Source organism: Pholcus phalangioides, unplaced genomic scaffold, assembly GCF_987345545.1.
Source record: "Pholcus phalangioides strain wild (caught in Gottingen) unplaced genomic scaffold, Ppha-v1.0 ptg000039l_1, whole genome shotgun sequence".
Classification (NCBI taxonomy): domain Eukaryota; kingdom Metazoa; phylum Arthropoda; class Arachnida; order Araneae; family Pholcidae; genus Pholcus; species Pholcus phalangioides.
The window spans coordinates 17,542,350-17,564,494 of NW_028301625.1; the positions used below are offsets into that span (position 1 = coordinate 17,542,350).

The following is a 22,145-nucleotide window of genomic DNA, read 5'->3' on the forward strand; positions in this document are numbered from 1 at the left end:
GGTGTCTTTCGTCCAAGCTTCTACTTCCTACTTCATGGAGCAGTGTCCCCTAGGCTGGGATGTTTGGGGGGGTGCCTCTAGTGAATTTATAGCATGAAAAGACAAACAATAGTAGTAATTGTCCCAGGCCTCTGGGCTACAAATTGTCCGTAGTTTCTACGGACGGCCGCATGAAATACGGAGCTACAGGAGACACTCTCAATACTACGGAAATCGTTTTGAAAAATCGGGTCTTCGAGTTTCTTGTGGTGTTTTACTTATTTTCATTATTTTTTATAAAATTGCATCTATCTCTACTGTAATGATGAATTTGTATATGCATGCGAGATAGTTCAAGAGAAGACAAACTTGAAGCCAATCTGTTGTGTCTGCACGGAAGGCAATCTGTGAAGCCGTGTCTAAACCTGCCGCTCCATCAACACCACCTATTGCAGAAAGCCTCCGGTCAAAGCTCGTAACATCACCGAAGTCATCCATTTCACCTATAGTCATTCCATATACTGTAAAAAAGGTAAAGATTCCACATACATCGGCTTGCTTTACCCAATCGCTACAGGTGAAATGGACGACTTCGGTGACGTCAAAGCCTCGCACGAACGCTTTCTGTTATAGTAGGTATTGGTTCTACTTGATACCCAAACACGCACAAACCTGTTTTGTTTTTTTTTTCGTTTTTGTTCATTTGCGAAAACAAACGCAAAATACATATAAATAGCACAACAAAAACCACATAGAAAGAACAACACATGAATACAGTAGTCATATTGGGCCCCATGGGACATAACGTCCTTCCAGGCAGCCCTATGGATTAAATTATATTTTGCCACCATTTTCCAAGTACCGTACGTTATGTTATAAGTATGTTTTATGTAATAAGATATGAATATATTTAAAAAATTTACGCTCTCTTAAAATTTGAATTATAAGATCTGAAATTGTTGAATTATGATATTTCCTGTATAAATGAGTCTATGGAATAAATATACCTTTTCGTTTCACAATACTATTCATATATACACATAAATACGTACATGCTCATAGAGATATATACACACACACACATATGTATATATATACACACAGATATATGAACGTACATATACCCCTTCTTTTTTTTGTACCATGACATCGTGAAAAATGTGTTTCCACTATGATTAAGTTATCCCAATATTTCCCATTGATGTCATTATTTATATTGTATTCTATGAAAACAATCTTAAAATATATTTTTGTAATTTTGTACACTTTTGCATACATGAAAGCATCATATTTATGCCCGTATTCACCGACAAAGTTTAAACTACAAACGTAGGTTAAAGGATTAGCGATAGACATGAATTGGTAAAAATCCAGAATTTATTCAATCTGTGTCGATCTCCAATCCTTTCACCTGCTATTGTAGTTTAAACACTGTCTGTGAATATGGCTGTTATTGTTACAATTATGAGCTGTCAACTGAAATGAATTCCCTATTTTTGGAGCATTAAATGAGAAACATTTTTGATGAAGGTGTTTATTTGTTTTTGGGACTTCAAATTCATGTTTGATTCTTGCTGAAGTTCTGTTTGCTTTCCGCTTTAACCAATTATAGTTTTTGAACACAAAATTTATAAGTCTAAATGTATAGCTGTCTAATGTGTGACAATTGATATAGTTATTGTAAATATTACATGTTTGTATTATTAGTGTTCTCACTTTGTTGTATGTGTTATTTAATTTCATAATATTGGTTAGGTAAGCCCCACCCCAGGCACATAATCCATAGGTTATAATTGAATAAATCCATACATAAAAAAAGTTGGAGTCCCGCTCAATACCCTTTAAAAATCTATTAAATATTTTAATTTATAAAGTAAAATATAAAAAGGCCTGCTGAGCTTGGTTCTGGAATTTTCATCATAGGTGCTGAAGCCCCCATAGGGAATTTGCATTGTAGATGCCGAAGTAATTCTGATACAGAAAAAAAACATTTGTGGAGGGGGGTCTAAGCTTGCCAAACATATATGATCCGCATGGGTGAATGCAGGGATTGGTTGCATTGAATATTCATAAATTACTGAAGGCTTAAGCAACCTCACAAAATTGCTTGGGGGCACAGGGATGATTGCCCTTCTCCCGCTCATTAAAAAATTGAATTATTGGCAGAAGAGTGGAGGTGGGTATTTGTCTCTTCCCCCTTTGATAAACGATCTGTAACCACTTATGCTTGGATCCTTAAGGTCCAATTTCTATGGGTATTGTATGTAAATGAACTTCAAATTTATATATATATAAAAGTTTTTAAAAATTTAATTATTTTTTGTGATCGGGTTCTTCCCCCCCCCCCCTTCCCATCTGGGATGAAGCTGGACATTCATCACTACTAAGTGGCTTTATGCCAATGTTGGGATGTCTGTGTATAACCAAAGTTCGACATATTGAAGCAATGTTTGTCTGTTCTATTGATTCCTAATATGGTACAAGAACGCATTCATTGCATGTTTGAGGCTGACTTGTATCTATAGATCTATAAACATGACTCTCCTATACAGGACATTCCCACATTTAAGAAAAATTTGTTTTTCCACGTCAAAAAAAATTAGATCTGAAACTGCTTATTGAAAATTGCAGATTACAAATTCCAATAACTAAAATAATAAATGCAGAAACATGGAACTTATAAAATACCAAAAAATTAAAAATGTTTGAGTGATCAATGAGTAAAGATGTTACCTTCTACTGACCACCAGAATAAAATTGGATGCAGTTGATGTCTAAATAGTGTTTTTGAAAGCACAGTTTACATGTGCAATAAAATATCCCGGGAAATTACCTGTAACAGGGATTTTTGCTACAACCCATTTACATGGCGTTTAGTTTATGCTGGTATTCCCCCTCTTCTTTCCAGAAGTCATCACTGGTTACGTGGGTTGAACAGAAGTGGTTAGTTCAAGATGGCTGACGAAGGAGCTTACAGTATTTTTCGCGGCACAAAGGATTATGGGAGAAAAGGTTGGAGTCGCCCACCATTATTCTGCAACAAAGATGGGACTCTTTTGACGGATCTTTGTCCCTCCTTTTTTTTCCCCCATGAGGAAAAAAAGTTGCTAGCTATGCAGGTAATAATCATCAAAGTGACCCCCGAATCTTACACATGTAAACAGGGCTAAAGTAATGTATTCATCAGAATTCAGTGGCAAATATGGACTATATGGATATTAAAGTAAAAGAAATTTGTATTAATTAAACATTAGTTGTGTGAATATACATAAAAAAAATACAGGCCTATATGAAATGTAAAACAGTATTTTAAGTTGGGGGGGGGGGAAACAAACGTATGTGTGTGCATGCATGCACGTGCGTTCAGAGAGGAAAAAAAGATTTTTAAAAAAAGTACCGAAACATATCAGCATGTAAATAGGATCAGGCAACAACCGAAGCTGCTAGTGGTAACATGTGACATAAAATAGGAAAAGGTTGCATATAAAAACCATGATTACCAGACATGCCAAGAAAGAAATATTTGAATTATAAATCTACAATAAAATTCATATAGTAAAATAAACTCAATATTTGAATTGGTTAATATATATTGGATCAATTTCCTTTTGAACACAGTATGAAATGTTCGTTGAAAAATCATGAGGTAATGTATTAGAAATTTTAGGTGCTAAACAGTGCCGTTTTAAGGTATATGCCCATCTCAATAGAACAGGGGGGGCTTTGCAAAAATGAGATTTGGTAGAAATTTTTGAGAATTTGCCTGGTAGGGCCTCAAAAAAATCACTTGGGCCCATTATGCTTTTAAAGCGCCCCTGGTTCTAAATGACGAAAAGATTTGAGAAATATTTCTCCTTTTTATGTAAGGGAATTTCACAGGCTTATTTTTGGCAGAGCATAACTATTTGTTTTTTCAGGAAGCAAACCAAATCGTAGAAAACCAGTTGCTGTATATCAAGGATATGTTTTCTAGTAAAATCATTATTTTGAAATTGAATAACGCAAAATTTAAAGAAACATTTTTTTCAATGTTTATGATTGGTTTTATAGTTGTATCCCCAAATATTCCATATTGAAGTGATGATTGAACCCAAGCATAATATATTGAATGCAGAAAAAAATTATTAATTCAATTTTGTACTTGATGAAACCTAGAAAGGAAATATCTAAGCTTTTTAGTTAGATGTACAATATAGATTTTCCATTTCAAATTTGAATCAACGTGAATTCCAAGGTATTTCTATGAAGCGACTTTATCTGAAGTAGGGCAGTTACAACTTCGAGTACAGTTTGCTAAGTGTGATTCATGCTGTTTAATTGTATTGCATCTTACATCAGAAGATAAGAGCATTTGGTATTTCATTTGACTATGAATCACAATTTTATTTATGTATACACTTGTGCCAAATAGGACTTGATCTTAGCTTAAGCACTTTAAATGATCGGCCTGGTAGTTACCCAAAAGTAACAAAATTAATGCCGACCTGAGAAAGATTTGAAAACTGTTCAAAAGCATTGAGTTTAATTCATCAATATGCACTATATATGAATGATCATTTGGCAGCTTTAGTGGCTGTTATATATGAACATGTCCAGTTTGGCAGGGGCATCTGCAGTGTTTCGAACCTGTGAGCTTTATATATATAGGAAAAGTCACTTTCTGAAAGAATTCTGAGGATGCTGGGACCCATGCCACAAACTATCATGGGTGCTCTAGCACCCACAGTACCCTTGGCTTTGACGCCGCTGGGGACTGGATTCAAATTGTCATTTGTAATTGACTTCACTACATCTCATTCGAATTAACCATTGTGAGCACAAAATTACTGTAGTGCTGCAAAAATGAGCAAATTGCAAATAACCACAGTTTAACATTCTTTAAAAAACAACTTAAAAAATTTATTATATATTTCTATATAAATGTACTATTTTAAATGAAACTGAGATATATATGTACATAAAATTTATAATATTTAACATTACATTTATTCCACACATGTTTTACAGATATACTTAATTACTATACTTAATATACTCTCACGCATTTCCTGCAAACAGTCTTTTTACATTCTGTACAGGTGTTGTTGGTTTTGTTTCTATTGCAATATCTGATTTAGTAAGTCTTTTTCACACACATCCTTGTATTTGGCGATGGACGATCAATGTTTCATTTGTCTTTTTCTTTGCCGGCAAGTTCTTCGGCCAATTGAAAAAGAATCCTTTCTGGATAAATTTGATCCAGTACATTCTTTGTACAGGAGCCATATATTTATTGCTGCTAAATCCAAAATATTGAAAAATATTTGGAGAGGCAGCCAGAAAGATGACGATTTGACAGCCATTTGATTAACTATGTCTACTCCAAACTTCGTCTCATAGTAAGTTATTGTTTCGGGGTCGCATTATAGTTATCGCCTTTTAATTTTACAGATGTGTGTTTAGTGCTTAGTAACACTACCTTTACGTTTGACTTACTTTTATAAATGGTGAATAAGCAGTTTTCTGATTTATAATACTCTGAGGAATACAACTTCATATGATTTTTCCTGTCCTTTGCTGACCTTGGGAGTTTTCTCTTGTTGACCCAGATGGTTCCAACTAAACTGGTCCTTTTTGCAATCAATGTTTTTGCAAGAGGAATAATACTGGTGAAGAAATTGTCAGTTCTATTCCTGCCATATGGTTCGGCTAACTGCAGAACACTAATCCACCCAAGGGTGTTGAAGTCTGCCAGTCATCTTTGCCCAGTTAAGGGATGCCATTTATGAGGTATTTTGATTTCACATCCACTGCTAACCAAAACTTTGTCAAATTTATGCGGTTTATTTGGCATGTACTGCGTAAATCAACATAGCGCTTTTGTAGGGAACAGTTGCTCGTCTACTGAAATATTTCCACCAGGTTTGCAACAAGATTGTATGATATTTTGTATAAAGCTGTTTCATACTTCAGAAATCAATGCAAATTTGTCACTGCATAAACGTTTGAATCATTTTTTTTTTTTTTTTATTGAAATGTATGAACTTCAGAATTTGGGTAAGTTGATTCCTGGCAGGGTGTTCGAGAACAATGCTGGTCCCGATTTCTTTGACCAAAAGTAGGAAGCTTTTAGTCATTTTGCTTCATACACTCCCTGAGTGTACAGAATTGCAATAAGAGCCAGCAGCTTGGTGATTGAAATAGTCCAATCACAGTTTAGAACATGACACACCTCAGTTTTGGTATAACATTTTATATGTTCCAACATCTTTTTGTCGATTATCAGGTGGAAGGCGCTGCTTACATTACCTGGCACTACATTTTTTTGTGTAGCCAGTAGGACCAGCATTTTAAACCCCACCGTCACCACAGTGGTGGTCGGCTGAAGTTGGTTTTCTGCGGTTCCCGACTTTGAGTTGTGAATGTGAGCCGATCTCCCTGTTAAAAAGTCTCGCCACAGAGAGCAACAAGCCAACAACAGTATAATTATTTATTTATTACACTTCACTCACTATGAGTTGAGAAAAACTTAGTTTAAAAAGCTTGATTGCAAATGGCAGCACTACATATAACAAGCATTACACAGAAACAACCTTCACAGAATGTTCACTATATGTGTACACGCATTTCAACATGTACGGAATGTGGCGAGTTGTATGTCTGGTTTAGTGGTAGTTGGACCAGCAGTATCCTTGAAAATTGTATGGATAGGTGGTCTACTAATAGATCCACCTACTTCAAGGATGGATCTAGAGCTCGGTGTTGGGAGGGATGATTCTTTACTGAATTACAACTTTTTTAGCTTTTCAAATTTTTTGCTATTTCCGATGCCGGCAATCAGTAGCGATCGAGCCAATCAGAATATGGAAACGCTCTGCTCATTTGCATAGTGCACCCTAAGACAGCAATTCACTGATTGACTTTCGTTTGTTTTTCCGATGCTTATTTCTTTTCTGCATCAGGGTCTTCTAACACAAATACGTAGTGCATAGACAGAGCCAATTTAATGGCATTAATGTTTATTTTACTAATGCGTCAAACTGACCCGTGCCAGTAGAGGTAGGTATACCACATAGAGAACTTCAAAATTAGAAGGCTTTCAAGAAGACAAATTTTGATATGTACTAATCTCATTCACTGAATAACAATTGGTGTACAAGTGGCAGAAAAAAATCTAAACTGTTTCTATACTTTCACTCATGAAATTCGAAATAGGTCAAAATGACCTGTCCAGTAAACCTAGTGTTAAAGTAAATTTGAAACATTTTTATTTGATAATAAGAAATTTAATCTAAGTGAATTAATTTCCTCGGTCCCTTTTATTTTCTCAGTAACAAGGTTTGACTCTGAGAAATTTGCTTTCTGTTTGTTGTGAGACAGTGCTTCCCATGTACTGAGATACATCAGAGCATAAAAGGTTGCAGATTTTCCCCTTTCCCCAGCATCAAATTTGTACAGTTGATCAAAATATATGAAGGATTGGGGGAACTGGTTCAGTCCAAAAAAAATCAGAATTAATGTTTTTGTGGTTTTGTAGAGCTTGGTCCATCTCTGTCAATACCATAAAACACCAGAGGCAAAAATGCTTTCAGTCCACTATAATAAAGGAAGAAAAATACGGCATAAGGGAGGAACGATGATTTTAGTCACAGCACTCGGATAGAAAAACAGTCCTGTATATGCGCTGAAAGCAATGTTTGAGTGCATATTTGTTTTGTTTTATACTGATGTGTAATTTGTGCCTTGTGTATAGATTTATGTTGTGTCCTAAACAATGTCCTATGTCAAGATTCCAGAAAAATGTTCCAAAAAAAGTGGAAGTTATAAGAAAGTCATGTAAAGCTATCTCCTTTCATAGTGATTGACTGTAAACAAGAAATTTTTAAAGCTTATGTACCAGAAATAATGCCCACAGCCGAAAAAGCCAATCAGATGCCTTCATGTTGGTTTTACACAGGGTTTGTAAATATCACGATATTTTCAAAAATATCCAAAATATTTGATATTTTAATAAAATGGTCCGATATTTTCAATAAAATAGTCAACCTATTGTTTATTATCAATGTTTTAAAGCATGATATAGATTAAAAAAACATTTCACTTAACAATAACCATTTCTTTTGCAGTTTATTAATAAAACAATATTTTAAATCTCATGTCTTTTACATCGGTTATTTTCATGCATAACCAATATTTTCATATGTATATCTGATATTTTTCATAAATATAATATATATTATGAGAATGGTTTGATATTTTCAGTTGAGAAGGGTTTGATATTTTGTTTCTCATATTCTCATTTGACCAGGGTTTGATGTTTTCAATTGAGAAAGGTTTGATATTTTCAGTGCAAATATTCTCTACTGAAAATATCAAACTATTTTCAAATGAAAATATCGGTGCATTCTCAAATGGAAATATCAAACCCTTGTAAAATGAGAATCTCAAATCCCTCTCAGCTGGAAATATCGAACCATTCCAGATTGAATGCATCTATTTTTGAACAAATCTATTAATTTACTGATTAACCAATTTCTGATTGGAAAATTCAAAGAATTCATGTGTAAATTTGTTGATATTTAAATCAAAAATATCATACAATTATACATATTAATACATTTAATATGTATTTTTGACTGAAAATATCAAAAATATCAGATATCGTGAAATTTTGGAAATATCTGATATCACGATATATATCATATATATCGATTGATATATATTGATGAACCCTAGTTCTACGCCACGTTTAGCGTACCGCTGTTCCAGTCTCGTTGGTAGTCACACTAGTTATGATGTAACTATTAAAAACAAGCAAAAAGGGAGGAAGGACCATCATCAAAAGAAAGAAAGAAAGACATGTCTATCGAAGAATTGGAAGTTTTTTATACAAGATCCCACTCTCTCGTGTGAAGTACAATGACCTGTAGTATGCAAGAGTTTCTACATCAACTTGACGGGGGATGGACGTGAAAGCAATAAGCGGCATGATGACGTATACTTGGAGTATATAAATGACAATGAGAGAGATGACAAAAGATACTTTTTTTCACTGAATATTTTTCGGCATTAACCACCAATAATTTTTTATCTGCTTTTAACTTAATTCATCATACCATGATCAAATATCATAATTATTCAAATTTTATGCAGCACGTGTGTTCGGTTTAAGGATCTTGCTGAAACTACATGTTCGTGGAGGGTGAAGCCAAGAAAAAACTGACGTAGTAACTAAATCAGATTTTTAAAGAAAATTTTTGTATTTAGTCTCCTGAAAAATTTTGTTTTATGGACTGAAATCATTTTCTCCCCAACTCTTCATATATATGTGTACTGACAGCATCTGCCGAATGTCATGAAATATTGATTTTTCATCAAATGTTTTTATTTTGTAAATTCGTTGTTTTCCCATTTCATTAAGATCCCCAGGGGGTCACGACTTGCACTTTGGGAACCACTGATATAACAGGGTTTGCACATCCTTACAAACTCCTTAAAAAGATGATCGGCATAGAATAGGCATTCCCCATTGTGATGCATTGCCTAGAAAAATAAGAGGAAGCTTTCCCCGAATAAATAAATAAATTTATATATACATATATATATGAAATGAGGGAGAAAAGAGAAACTCTCCTTTGTAATAGGGAATGTCAAAGCAGGGGATGGGATTGGAACATCCAATTGTTGTACATACCTGCCAACCGTTACGGTTTTATCGTATTTAGTACGATTTTAGCAAATTAATATGATCGTACGCTTTTGCTTTAAAAAACTTTAAAGGCCCTGGGCACCTCTTAAAATGAGATCCGGTTGAAATTTTCTTGAATTTACCAGGTAGGGCATCAGAAAAACCACTTGGCCTGGGGGCCCATGATGCTCTTAAAACGGCCCTGCCAGTAGCCGAAAATTCCCCCACACCCAGCAGTGAGAAAAAGTTGAACTCTGCTGGGAGGTTTTTTTACTGGTGCGGCAAAACGCTGTCCCGAATCGCCTATATTATGCAGTATACTGCTTGGCGCCTCAATCCTTTAGCATCCGTTTTATGGATCAATATTTTCCCGAAATTTGCATGGCATCCTAACCCTCATGCTTTCATGAATTATACAGCATTTTATTTTTTTTTAATCCAGGCCAAATTTTCTAAATCAACTTGTGCCAAAAATTGAGTTCATAATTCACATATTTTTGATAAATTTACAATAATAGACAATTATTTTCCAATATTTGAGTAATGTCGATTTTTTCATGTCTGAAATTTATAAAATTACTTTTCGGATTACTTTGGATTTTCGGAAATTTTTGACAAAAAATAATATTGCTCTTGATATAGTTCTATTAATATTGATCATTCAGGTTACTAGAATGTCTAATTTTGAGTTATAGATATTAGTTGATTTTCAACCCTTTAGGATCCATCTAATTTTGGAATTAAAATTTTTATGTTTTCACATGCTAAGGGACTGTCCTAGTGAGCGAAATCGTATTTCATTTTGGATAAAATATTACGGTAGAACAAGATAGACACTAGCAAACAATTTTTCGTTTCATTTTTTAAAATTAAACCATACCTTCTTTTCTTATGCAGCAATTACCTTTTCTAATTGTAATTATATAACTTCCTAATCAATTTTTAATATGGGGTCCCAACTCGCCTCTTTTTTCCGTGAATTTGAAAACGGGCCGTATTACGCTTTTTATGAATACAGTGGGGACAACAATCCATCATTTCCGGGGGCTGGATGAATCTCGGGTTTTTTTTTGGTATATAACGTAAAATTTGCAACAACGGAAGCCCGAGATGAATCCAGTCAGGTGGCCCTGAAATTTATTTGTTGTGAAATTAATACAAGTGAAAAATTTTTGTGACCCTCGCGGGGGGCAGGGGAGTCGATATGGCTCCAGTTCGTGGTCCTGATGGGGAAGTTTTCATTTTAGGGGCCCTGGATGAATCTCAATTGTTTTTTGTTGTTCAACATTGTAAAATTTACAACAGCAGAAGCCTGAGATGAATCCAGTCTGGGGCCTCCACTAAAAATCTTCAAATTGGATCCTGGGTCCTCGGTTGGGGACCCTGGATTTTATTCCTTGGATAAATGAATACAAATTAAAATTTTTTTTTTTGCCCTCGCAGGGGGGAAGTCTGACAAGTCTCCAAGTTGGGGTCCCCGATGGGGAAGTTGACAGGTTTCATTTCGGGGCCCTGGATGGCTCTCATTGTTTTTATAGCTTTAGCAGTAAAACTTTGCTATAAATCCATGCATCAGGCCCATAAAAAAATCTGCATATTGGCTTCTCGCACCTTGATTGGGGTCGTTGGTAAAATATGAATTAAAATTTTTTGTGGTCCTCATGGGGTGGGGGGTACAACAGGGTTCCAGGCTGGGGACCCTCATGGGGGAGATTGACTCATTTTGGAAGGGTACTTGATGAATCTCATTGCTTCTTTTTGTTGCTTTAAGATTGTAAAATTCTCTAGTAAGCTGGTGCTTTCACATGCCACTTTTCATATCACTCTGACAAAGTGGGACAAAATAAACAAGATATGTGACAAGAAAAAGGGTGTTGCCGCCGAAGTGTGCAAGAGGGTTTTGTCGTAACCCCTTTCCCATTATAGCTATTTTCATAAACTTACCCCTGATATTTAAGTTTTAATAAAAAAAAATTTGACTCATTCACAAATACAGATTGTGTGAAGCGGTCGTGACTTGTAGAAGAAAAAAAAACTGCATGAGTTTTCTTAAAAATACATTTTGTGGCTTTTTTGGAAAAAAACCTAATGTATATAAAAGGATTTGAATGTACAATGAAGTTGTTAGTTATTTTGTAGCTTATGAGCATATTTTCATAAACAGTTTACAGTGATTTAACTCTTATTGCTTAACATTTGTTATCTTTGTTGAAGCGGCCATGGCTGAAGCAAGATAAAAACAAAATTTATTGCAAACTCAGTACATCGCTTCGGATTTCTTTAAATCATTTTAATACTACTATCGCAACTCTCGCTTTCTTACTACACTTCTGAATACCTAACCCTGATCATCATACTCTGTTACTATTTGAATTTGTGTTCTCAAACAGTTGCTTGTTACTCACACATACACAGTTACGTCATATCTCTTCCTTTTCAGTATAGTTGAAATTCCTACCCATCATACTTTTAATTCTGAAATCTTGGAACCATTGAAATAGAAATAAAAAAAAGACATTTAAATGAAAATCAATCCGCATGCTGGCTTTTGTTTTTAGTCTAGTGGTGCAATTTTTTTGCTGGGTGGGGGGGCGGCATGACTCCTTAAAAACTCCTTACTTTTCATTTGAAAAACTTTGTATGAACCCTGTGTAAGAAAACAATCTAGTGGTTCATTTTGTCCAACGAGAAAAGGTCACTCAAAAGTCACCAAATTGTGCTGTTGATGTATGGTAGACACCCTGAAGAAACATACTTTTTCTTTCATTCAGCACAGAAAAAAAATCTTATAAAAATTTATTGAGCATTGGTTATAATTTAGGGTGACTATATGACCAGTATTTAATAAGACACTTCTGTATTTTCGGCTGTCCTGACATCTTTATGATAAAAATGTACCAATTTTTTTTTCAATGAAACTAAATTGAATTTGCAATCTTTGCTGAAAAGAAGTAAAATATCAAACTGAGGAGACTATCAGATTTTTATTTTGATATAGTTTAAATCACCTATTGTATTTATGAAAAAGGCCAGATTAGTTTCTTCCATTCTTGAGAAAGAGGCAGTCATTGCTAAGTCTTAATATTTGAAAACTTCGAAGATTTAATCTATTTTTGTTTTTTTCTATTCAATTGCCTGAACACATCTTGTAGTAGGAATCCCGCTCTTTGACGGGCTTTTCCCCCCAGGCCAGACTTTTTACGAACATATTTATAGCATGAAAAAATAAAATAATATGATCTTCCCAGGACTGAAACCCTGTTAGGCCCACCCTTGCGGGGACCATGTAACACATCCTGTTTTAATCAACAATGTATGGCATACCATCCAAGACTAGAAAATTCTAATGCACAATGAGTCTGTACATGTAAAAATTTTCATCTCAGGCATGTATTTTTTCAAGTCTGGCATGTAAACTTCAAGAGGTTTGACCAGTCTTGGTTCCATCTGTGAAATACAGGCTGAAATATTTTTTGAAAATTAATTTCATGAACTATGTTATTAAAGACAAATAATCAACATAGTTAATTACACCCAATGTTCATTTTTGTTACTAACTGAATGCTGTTGTCAAAGGTAAGCGATTCAGTTGCCAGTTCAGGAGACCCTGAAAGAAAATATTGGACTCCAGCTGAGAATGAAAGTTTCTGATTGGTTTGTTGCTATTTCATGATTCCTTTCAAATTCTCTGGTGAACTTTTTCTACTCTGAAGGGATACATCTGGTGTAAACTGTAAAATACAAACCATTTTCTAGGGAATGTCAAAATCAACCTTCATTACAGAGGGTCCGCAACATTAAAAAGGTTGGAAAACTGAATTGGGAAATTTATCATTTGACATTTTTTTATGAACTACATTCTACATCACAATATCAATTTTTTCGGAATAATGTAAACATACTGTATAAAAGTGGAAAAGAGGCAAAGGATCTTGAACCACCTCAGATACTTTCTTCTTGGTCTTGTTACAGTTATCTCATAAATTTCAATTTATCTAACACTTTTTTTTTTCCTCGTTAACTTGGGGGGCCATTCAAGTATTACGTTAGCAGATTTTCAGCCATTTTTGACCCTCCCCCCCCCCCATCAGCAAAATTTTGTCAGCAGCTTAGAATATTTCATATCTTTAAAAAAGGGGTGGTTGATGATGTAAGCAACCTTCAAACCCCCCCCCGGTGCTGACGTAATACTTGAATGACCCCGTGTTGGTATACCTATTTCAGCTTTTTTCTGCAGATAGTTGTAAAAAATAAAATCTGGGATTACATTTATGAAAAGAAAAAAAGATGGAGTTCACATATTAATGTGGGTTTTTTTTTTGTTGGTTCAAGATAGGTTTTTCAGTTTGATGTTTAGTACAGTGTTAGAATGCATTTATTATATAGAAAGAGATTTATAAAAGAAGTGAAAACAAAACAATAATACTTCTTAGTGATTTTTTCTTATATAAAATAAGAATGAAAGTAATAGAGAAAAAAAATAGTAAATATATATTCTATATGTTATACAAGTGCAATAGACTCGATAATCCGGTTCATCCAGTAATCTGGTATTGTTGTGCCAGTTTAGTTCTCTCACGGTGTGGAGCTTCAAGGGACTATATAACTGTATGCCGTCTATAAAGATCTTACCTGTGAGATGGGGGGGGGGAAGAGAATGTTGGCTCCTTGCGAATGTGGAGAAATAGAAAAAGTGGACTGGCATGTCTTTGCTGCTTAGAAAAAAGCAATACTGACCAATATTCTGTATTATAGCCTATCCATCGCATCTATACAGATCAGTCTTTCCTTCGATTTTATTCTCATCGTTTGTGATTGTGGCTAGTCGGCATCTTTGTTTCTCTTGTGTGTGCAATGTCGTTGCACTTGAAACTGAAGTATATAACACAAGCTGTAACCTGCAGCTTTGCTTGTGTGGATTTGGTAATCAGAAAATTTTTCTGTAATGATTTTCCCCATATGCCATTTGAACTCACTTGAATATTAAATTTTCAGAAATCCTGTCTCAGTGATATTCTCTATTATAAAATATAATGCTTGCCAAATTTCATATTTATAGCTTCTGTTGTTTGGACTTGGTGGTGATTGCGCCATATAACCTTTGAGACCCCCCCATGACCCTCTTAGATGATAAGTTTTAAAATATCCCTTTTTTTGTGAGTCTCTACATTGCAAACTAAAGCTGACAAAATTTTATATTTATAGCTTCAGCGGTTTCAACAAAACATGATTTCTCTGTTACCTTTGAACCCTCTTATGATCTCCTTTGTGGGCAAATTTCGAAAACACCTTTTTAGTAAGTTTTTACGTCATGAAATGACGTAATTTCATAATTATAGCTTCAGCGGTTCCAGCTCGGCATGATTTCTCTATATAACCTTTGAACCCTCTTGCGACTCCCTTAGGGGTCAAATTTCAAAAATCCCTATCTTACTGTATCATGATAAAATAAAAGTATCAATGAAATTCCATTATAGTTTCTATTCAGCATGATTTCTCTATATAACCTTCAGACCCCTTAGGGGTTGAATTTTGAAAAACCCTTTCTTAGTGGATCTTTTACTTGAAACTACTGACCAAAAATTTCATACTCATAATAACTTCAACAGTTTCAGCTCAGTGATGATGAATCAGTCATGACATGTCATTTTATATACGGGGTGATTATAAAAAAACATATGGGCCCCTAGCTATCATACCATTCACAGAAACTGAATGAAATTTTGGCATAAGGTATTTTGAAGTATGCTCTCAAGAATGATATGGAAAACAAAAGTGTCACTCTAACAGTTACGGTTACAGTGAGAAAATTTCGAAAATATCAAATGGCAACACCAAGTTTTTTGTATTGGAATGTGATCTCCATTGGGAAAAACCCTAAATAGCGTTCGAACGGCAACTGTAGCACGTAAATCCCCGGAGCTAGGCAAGGAAAAAGTAAAAAGGGCTTTGCCGTGCACAGATCATTAATGTTCATTTCATTCGTCACACCGTTTCTTCGGCTGAGATCCCAGCCTGATTAGTCCTCCACAAGGTCATGTGGAAAATTTGTGAAACACAATAAAATGTTTTATTTTATGCTGCTTCTCTGTCCTTGTCCTCACTTTTAGCCTGTCTACCGCCGGTGATTTTCATGCTACAGTTGCCGTTCGAATGCTATTAAGGGTTTTTCACAATGGAGATCACATTCCAATACAAAAAACTTGTTGTTGCCATTTGATATTTTCGAAATTTTCTCACTGTAACCGTAACTGTTGGAGTGATACTGTTGTTTTCCATATCATTCTTGAGCGCATGCATCAAAATACCTTATGCCAAAATTTCATTCAGTTTCTGTGAATGGTATGATAGTTAGGGGCCCATATGTCGGGACAGTTCTTTTATAATCACCCTGTATATACTAACTCGTTCAAAAAAAATTCGGAGATGAAGATTGCAAGGAAGAAAATTCATCACTGCCCCCATGGGGACTCAAACCCCGATCTCTCGCTTGCCGGACGAGTATTCTACCATCTAAGCTATGGAAGCAGAATGTTTCAACCTTGGAACGTGTATATATATGTTGGCCTGTCATTCGTGAGCTATTAGTTGATTGTTGACGCTGTCCATGTACAGTGCCTTTCAACATATATATATATACGCTCCAAGGTTGAAACATCGTCCAAATCTTCTTTATAAAAAATTAATCTTCATTACTACAGGCACGAATTAGTATGAAAATGCGACTTGAATATTCAGTATAAAAGAAATCTGAAACCACTAATCATTTCGAATGTCATTTCATAGAATAATTAGTTTGATTAGAAGTTTCCGACTGAATCATTGTTATTATTTTATTGTTTCCACCAGTCACCTTTGTCAAGCTACAATTTTTACTTCCTTCATTGAAGCATTTTAGTGCAACAGTTTTTAAATTGCTCAAAAATATATTGCCCTATTTCAGTGATCAACACGTATTCTGATTAAAAAGACAGACTTCAGATGTGCTCTTGTGCATTAAGAAAAAGTTAGAGAATTTGTTGATATGCCATGTGATAAGAGTTTTGAAGCCAGCATTTTGGCTAGATATGTTCTTGTGACTAGAATGGATTGTTTTTTTAGAGTAAGTTCAATAAGAAAGAATGGAAAACTGATTATAACAGTGGTGTCTGAACAAAAAATAAAGTAAATTTCAAAAAAAAAGTTTTCAAACAGCTGTGAAAATTTCATTTGTCAAAAGAGCAAGACATTCAAGACCCACAAAATAGTTTTATGCCTAGCATTAAAGAAAAAAAATTGAGTAAACTCGAAAATATATTATAAGAGAGAGGCTTTCCATTTCTCGTGCAATTGAATGTCAACAATTTTTTGTAGATATAGTTTGGTTTTTCTTTAAAAAATTGAGGAATTAGCAGAGGTGATGCATGTCTTTGTTATTTTTTCATGTTCCAAATAATCATGATCCAATTCCAAATCTTTCCAGAAAAACCTCCAGAGATTGTGATAAAAGAATGGGTTTGGACTAAAGGTAATAAATATAATAGACCAGATTTGGTGCCTTCCATGCCACTTGGTTGGGCTGTACCTACAATCACTCGTTTATGGTTTGGCTCGGGACCAGATGACAACAAGCGTCGCCTTCAGGCTTTTCTGACGTGCATGCGCAGCAACAATCCTTTGATGCGCAATACTAATTATGTTCCACAACACAGTATGATTCTCTGCTGTGTGTTACGGTGAATATTTGCTATTTAATTTATATAGTATTTCAGTATATATAATTGCATTAATTTACAGTGGAGTTAGTCATAATGAAATTACTTGAGTTAAACAATTAAAAATAGTGATATTTATAGCATAACCATGTATAGTTGATTTAATATCACCAGCATGCTCAAGAATCTATTCTAGAGTGTTATTCATGAATTCAAAATCGATTGTCGGAGGAGATCTGTAGATTGGCTGAATATACATTTACTAATAAATCAAACTTGAATTCTATTTGTATTCTTATTACATGGATATGTGAATTTCTCAGCGTTAATAGGTTTCTCTTTTTACAAGCTTGATGATATTCTTTAAGAAACATCGTGAAGCATTTACAGTAAATTTATTTATTACCGCTGCAAATAAAGAGGAGCTGGCCGGTCTGTTGACTCAGGTGCTATACGGCAGATGACTGAATTTACATTTTTTTCTTCATTTGAAAATATGTTTGACATTGCAAAGGGGTTGCCAAAATAGATATTAGCCCCAGCTGACTACATTGTTATAGTATACATGGTGTCCTATCAGTTCTAATGCAGCCTTTTTCTCATGAACTGTTCATCTTAGAGGTACAGTTCTAATTTAAAAAATGCTCAAAATATATTTAGACATCATGTACCAGTTTTGATTGTAAATATAGTGTCATAAAGTAACAAAAAACTTATTTAATAAGGAGACACCCTGTCCTAAAAACCCAATTAGACGGTTGTTGCCCTGTATCTTCTGAGGATAGCAAAAATAATTTCACATTTCTAAGTGCAATATTTGCTGAGATATTTGAATTAAAAAAATCTGAGAAGGGTTTTGAAAGAATAACATAAATCACAGGGTGTCTCAGAAAAGTCACAAAATTTGAGTGAAGGTCACTGATATTTTGATTCTCCAGAGGTGTTTTTTTTTCGGTTTTTCCCCTAAAATCTAGGCTTTAGAGAAGCTATGGCACTCAATTTTTATTCTCCTTTAGGTTTCTTTTCTCTTTTTTTTTTTTTTTGCCCTGCAGGAATAGATGGGTGAGTAGCAACAGAAAAGAACAATGTCAATGTGTAGCCACCCTAAATTGGGGCAAACATAATGTGGATGGGGCAAAATAGCTATTTAGTCTGAATGAACAAAAAAAAACAACTTTTCTTTCTTTGCTTGTCTGGACTTTTCAACATCTGTAATATTCCCCCTAAAGCAGTGTTCTCAGGATCATGTGATAATTCCTAGAGGAGTGTGTGGAGTTGACTGTAAGATGAACCACAGCAGTAGAGTGTCCTCTTGGGAATGATATTGGTTTTTTTGTAGAGGGACATAACTCCCCCCCCCCCCCACACACACACACACACACATCGTGGAGCAGGACTCGTAGGATCTTTGGTGAGTTCGCAAGCCAGGGTTTTCACGGAGGGGGGGGGGCTCTGTTTTGAATTTATAGTAGGAAAAAACAAACTGGTGATTGTCTTGGCCTCCGGGCTGCAGCTCTGTCAATTCCATCTTTGTGGGGCCAAGTTAAAGGGCACCAATTATTTTCCCCCTGCAAAGGAAGAAATTTGTTCTCTTTTAAGTTATACATTTCATTTTTAATCACGTCAATCTTTACCGGCTAGCTATAGTGAATGACGAAATTGTACTGTATGAGCATGCAGCAGAACGAGAGTTTAAGAGGACAAACATCTGATACGTTTACCTTTAATTGTGTTGCAATGTAACATTGAGGTCATTTAAATTAATACCACTGTTTCTAAAAGTGTGCTTCGCAGCTCCTAGGAGCTTTGTGGTGAGCTGAAAATATTGGTTTGTGTGCCTATTTATGCTTTGAAGTGGTTCTTATGCAAGGGAGGTGACAAAGGAAAACCATTGGTCAACGATGAAAAGCTTCCGATCTAGACCGACACCAAAGCATGACGATGGAGCAAATAAGAAGCATCTAATATCAGGCTTCGAAAAATGTGAATAGGGAAGGAAATGTGAAATCCGTCCTTTGGAAGGACCCTTGGTTTGATGTGGCCAGATCGGGTCGTGAGTGGTTTATTGTTTCATTTTTACCCATTGACAGGGCTCGGCACGGGGCACTTTTTCCCATAAAAGTCACTTTTTTTAGAAGCTGATCACTTTTATTACATATTTTTGGGCCCAGTTCACTTTTACCACTTTTTTAGCGAAAAGAAAACGCGGCCTTGGTCTCTCGTGCTTGTTCGGTAGCTACATTTTTCTTTTCTTCTAGGAAGATTATGGGTTCAAGGTCACTTATTTTCTTCCTCTCTTCATACAGCTAAAGCAACATCCCTTATCAGAGTTGCCAGATTGACGGTTTTCCCGCCAAATTGGGCTGGTTTGAAAACGGTTCGGCGGGAAATTTTTGTCTGGCGGTTTGCGATTTTTCCAAAATTGTTTTGATGACGAATTTCTCCCTATTTTTCTTTCTTTTTCTTTGCTTGTGAGCAAAGAAGTTTTTCTTTTTCACTTCAGTCCCCACCTCATGTTTTTTTTCCTGACAAGGCAGAAGGGGGCCATCTCACCCAGCAATGAAAAGTCAGAACATTCAACCACAATTCATTTGCCTCGCCTCCCCCAAAACAGTGTGTACATCCCCACTATTTCCAAACGGCTGTAGGTTAGTGTTTCCCACCCTACCATGTGGCAAATATCATCCCTCCTCCATGGATGATTTAATGGTCCTGGGGAGTGGGGCAACAGAAGCTATAAGCAGGGATGGGATTGCTGCGCCATTAGCAATTTCCTGCTACATAACATTGATTTTCCGAGAAAATTTGGTGCTTCTGCGCCAATCAGGGTTCTCTGAAATTTCCCTCTTCAACTTTCGCTTTTGATGACGTCATTTGAGTCATGCTGTGACGTCAACCTCGGCGTTGCTACTCTAACTTATAGAACACCTTTGTGTATGTTCCAGTTTTTTTTTTAGAATTCATCAAGATGCCGGTTCTGCCAAGGTTTCCTTTATTTGGGTGTGAACATAGCGTCCGTATTTCATATTCCGAAAATCTGCGTCGTCTCCTATTGGCTAAAAAAAAGTTCGGTTTTTTAACCAATTGGAGAAGACGCGGGTTTTCGGAATCTTGAAATACGAACGTACTGTTTGCACCATCAAGCTGGAGGGAGTATGACGTCAGCTGTCTTCGCCTTGGCAGTGCTGATGTAACGTATGTAATCGTTACCTCCCGGTTCTTTAATATTTTTCCCCCAGTAACCATTGAGTGGATGCAACAATGAAATAGACAAGGTTTTGATCGAACTATAAACATTTATTCAATTATATGTTAAACTATTAATGTTACGTTTTATCAACAATTATCACAGTTAGGCTTTTCTCTCAATGTTACAACGGAACAATAAAAGGGATCGATCTCACCGCCATGTCCAGGTTTTCACGTGTTAGTTCACATCGTCCGATAGACACTCCCAGGTGTCTATCTCACAGCCAAAGACTCCCTTGCACCAGCTTCAGACGGGTTTAGTGTCTTCAAACACACATTGAGACCAGAGCTCAACCGCTGCACATGGAACTGGAGGCGAAAGTCCACGGGTAGCCGGTCTGGCCACTAACCAATCCACTGGATCATGACGACATTGAAACCTCACGTGAAGTTAAGCGATGAGATGGGTTAAGTGCCAAGGCACACTTCTACAATTATAACTTCATTATATTTATGAGACGATCTAGCTCACACCATAACAGGGCGTGACGCCTTAGTGATTAAGTAGCAGAATCGGTCGTAAGTAGTAAGTAGTGAAGCACATAATAGGGCTGTAGCACATAAATAGGAGTTTAAAACAATAAATGAAAGAAATAATTTCAGCATCGATGATATAATTCCAAAATTAATGAAATAATTTCAGTATTAATGGAAGATAATTCCAGCATTAATAAAATTCCAAAATTAATGAAGGAAAAATTGTAGAATTAATAAAATAGATAATTTCAGTTCCAAAATGAATGAAAGATAATTCGGCATTGATGAAAGATAATTCAGCATTGATGAAAGATAATTCAACACTGATGAAAGATAATTCAACACTGATGAAAGAAAGATTTCCAGAATTAATTGAAGAAAAATTCTAGTTTAATGAAAGAATTTCAGTTCCAAAATAAATGAAAGTGAAGATTCCAGCATTAATTAAAGAACTCCATAATTAATGCAAGATAATTCTGTAATTAATGCAAGATAATTCTGTAATTAATGCAAGATAATTCTGTAATTAATGCAAGATAATTCTGTAATTAATGCAAGATAATTCTGTAATTAATGCAAGATAATTCCGTAATTAATGAAAGATAATTCCGTAATTAATAAATGAAATAATTTCAGCATTAATGAAAAAAATAATAAAGGAAATAATTCCAGAATTATGTATATATAATGAAGAAAAATTCCAAAATTAATGAAAGAGATAATTCAGCATTGATTCAGAAGTAAGGAGTGGAGTCATTTTCAAAATGCTAGATATTGATGTTGATGCCAATCTTCTGAAAGCTGTTCGCAGCTGGCATCAGAAGTACCAAGACAGACTTCAGCACCAAAAACTTGTGATAAGAAAGTTTCACGACCAAATGAGAATCAAAGACTAAGAGCAGAAGAAAGGGAGTTGGAAATTCAGTTGTCATCATCGAAAACTATGCTGAACACTGCAGAAAAAATTATGGAAGTAGGGATAAAGAGAAAAAACTTTGTAGACATCAGAAGTGGGCAAGTTTGCCTGAAAACACCGAAAGAAAAAATGTGTAGGGTTTTTGAGAAATTAGAGGAAAACA

At 35.3% G+C, this 22,145-nt stretch overlaps 1 protein-coding gene across 5 annotated transcripts in view; it reads left to right on the plus strand.

Moving 5' to 3' along the window:
* The window catches only part of LOC149065638 (constitutive coactivator of PPAR-gamma-like protein 1 homolog), a 234,636-nt gene that overhangs the window by 158,961 nt on the left and 53,530 nt on the right, over window positions 1-22,145 (plus strand). For all 5 annotated transcript variants that reach the window (XM_089253548.1, XM_089253549.1, XM_089253551.1 and 2 more), the window contains exon 10: window positions 17,109-17,361. In XM_089253548.1, coding sequence (XP_089109674.1) covers window positions 17,109-17,361 — 253 coding nt within the window. The remainder of the gene's footprint in view (window positions 1-17,108; window positions 17,362-22,145) is intronic.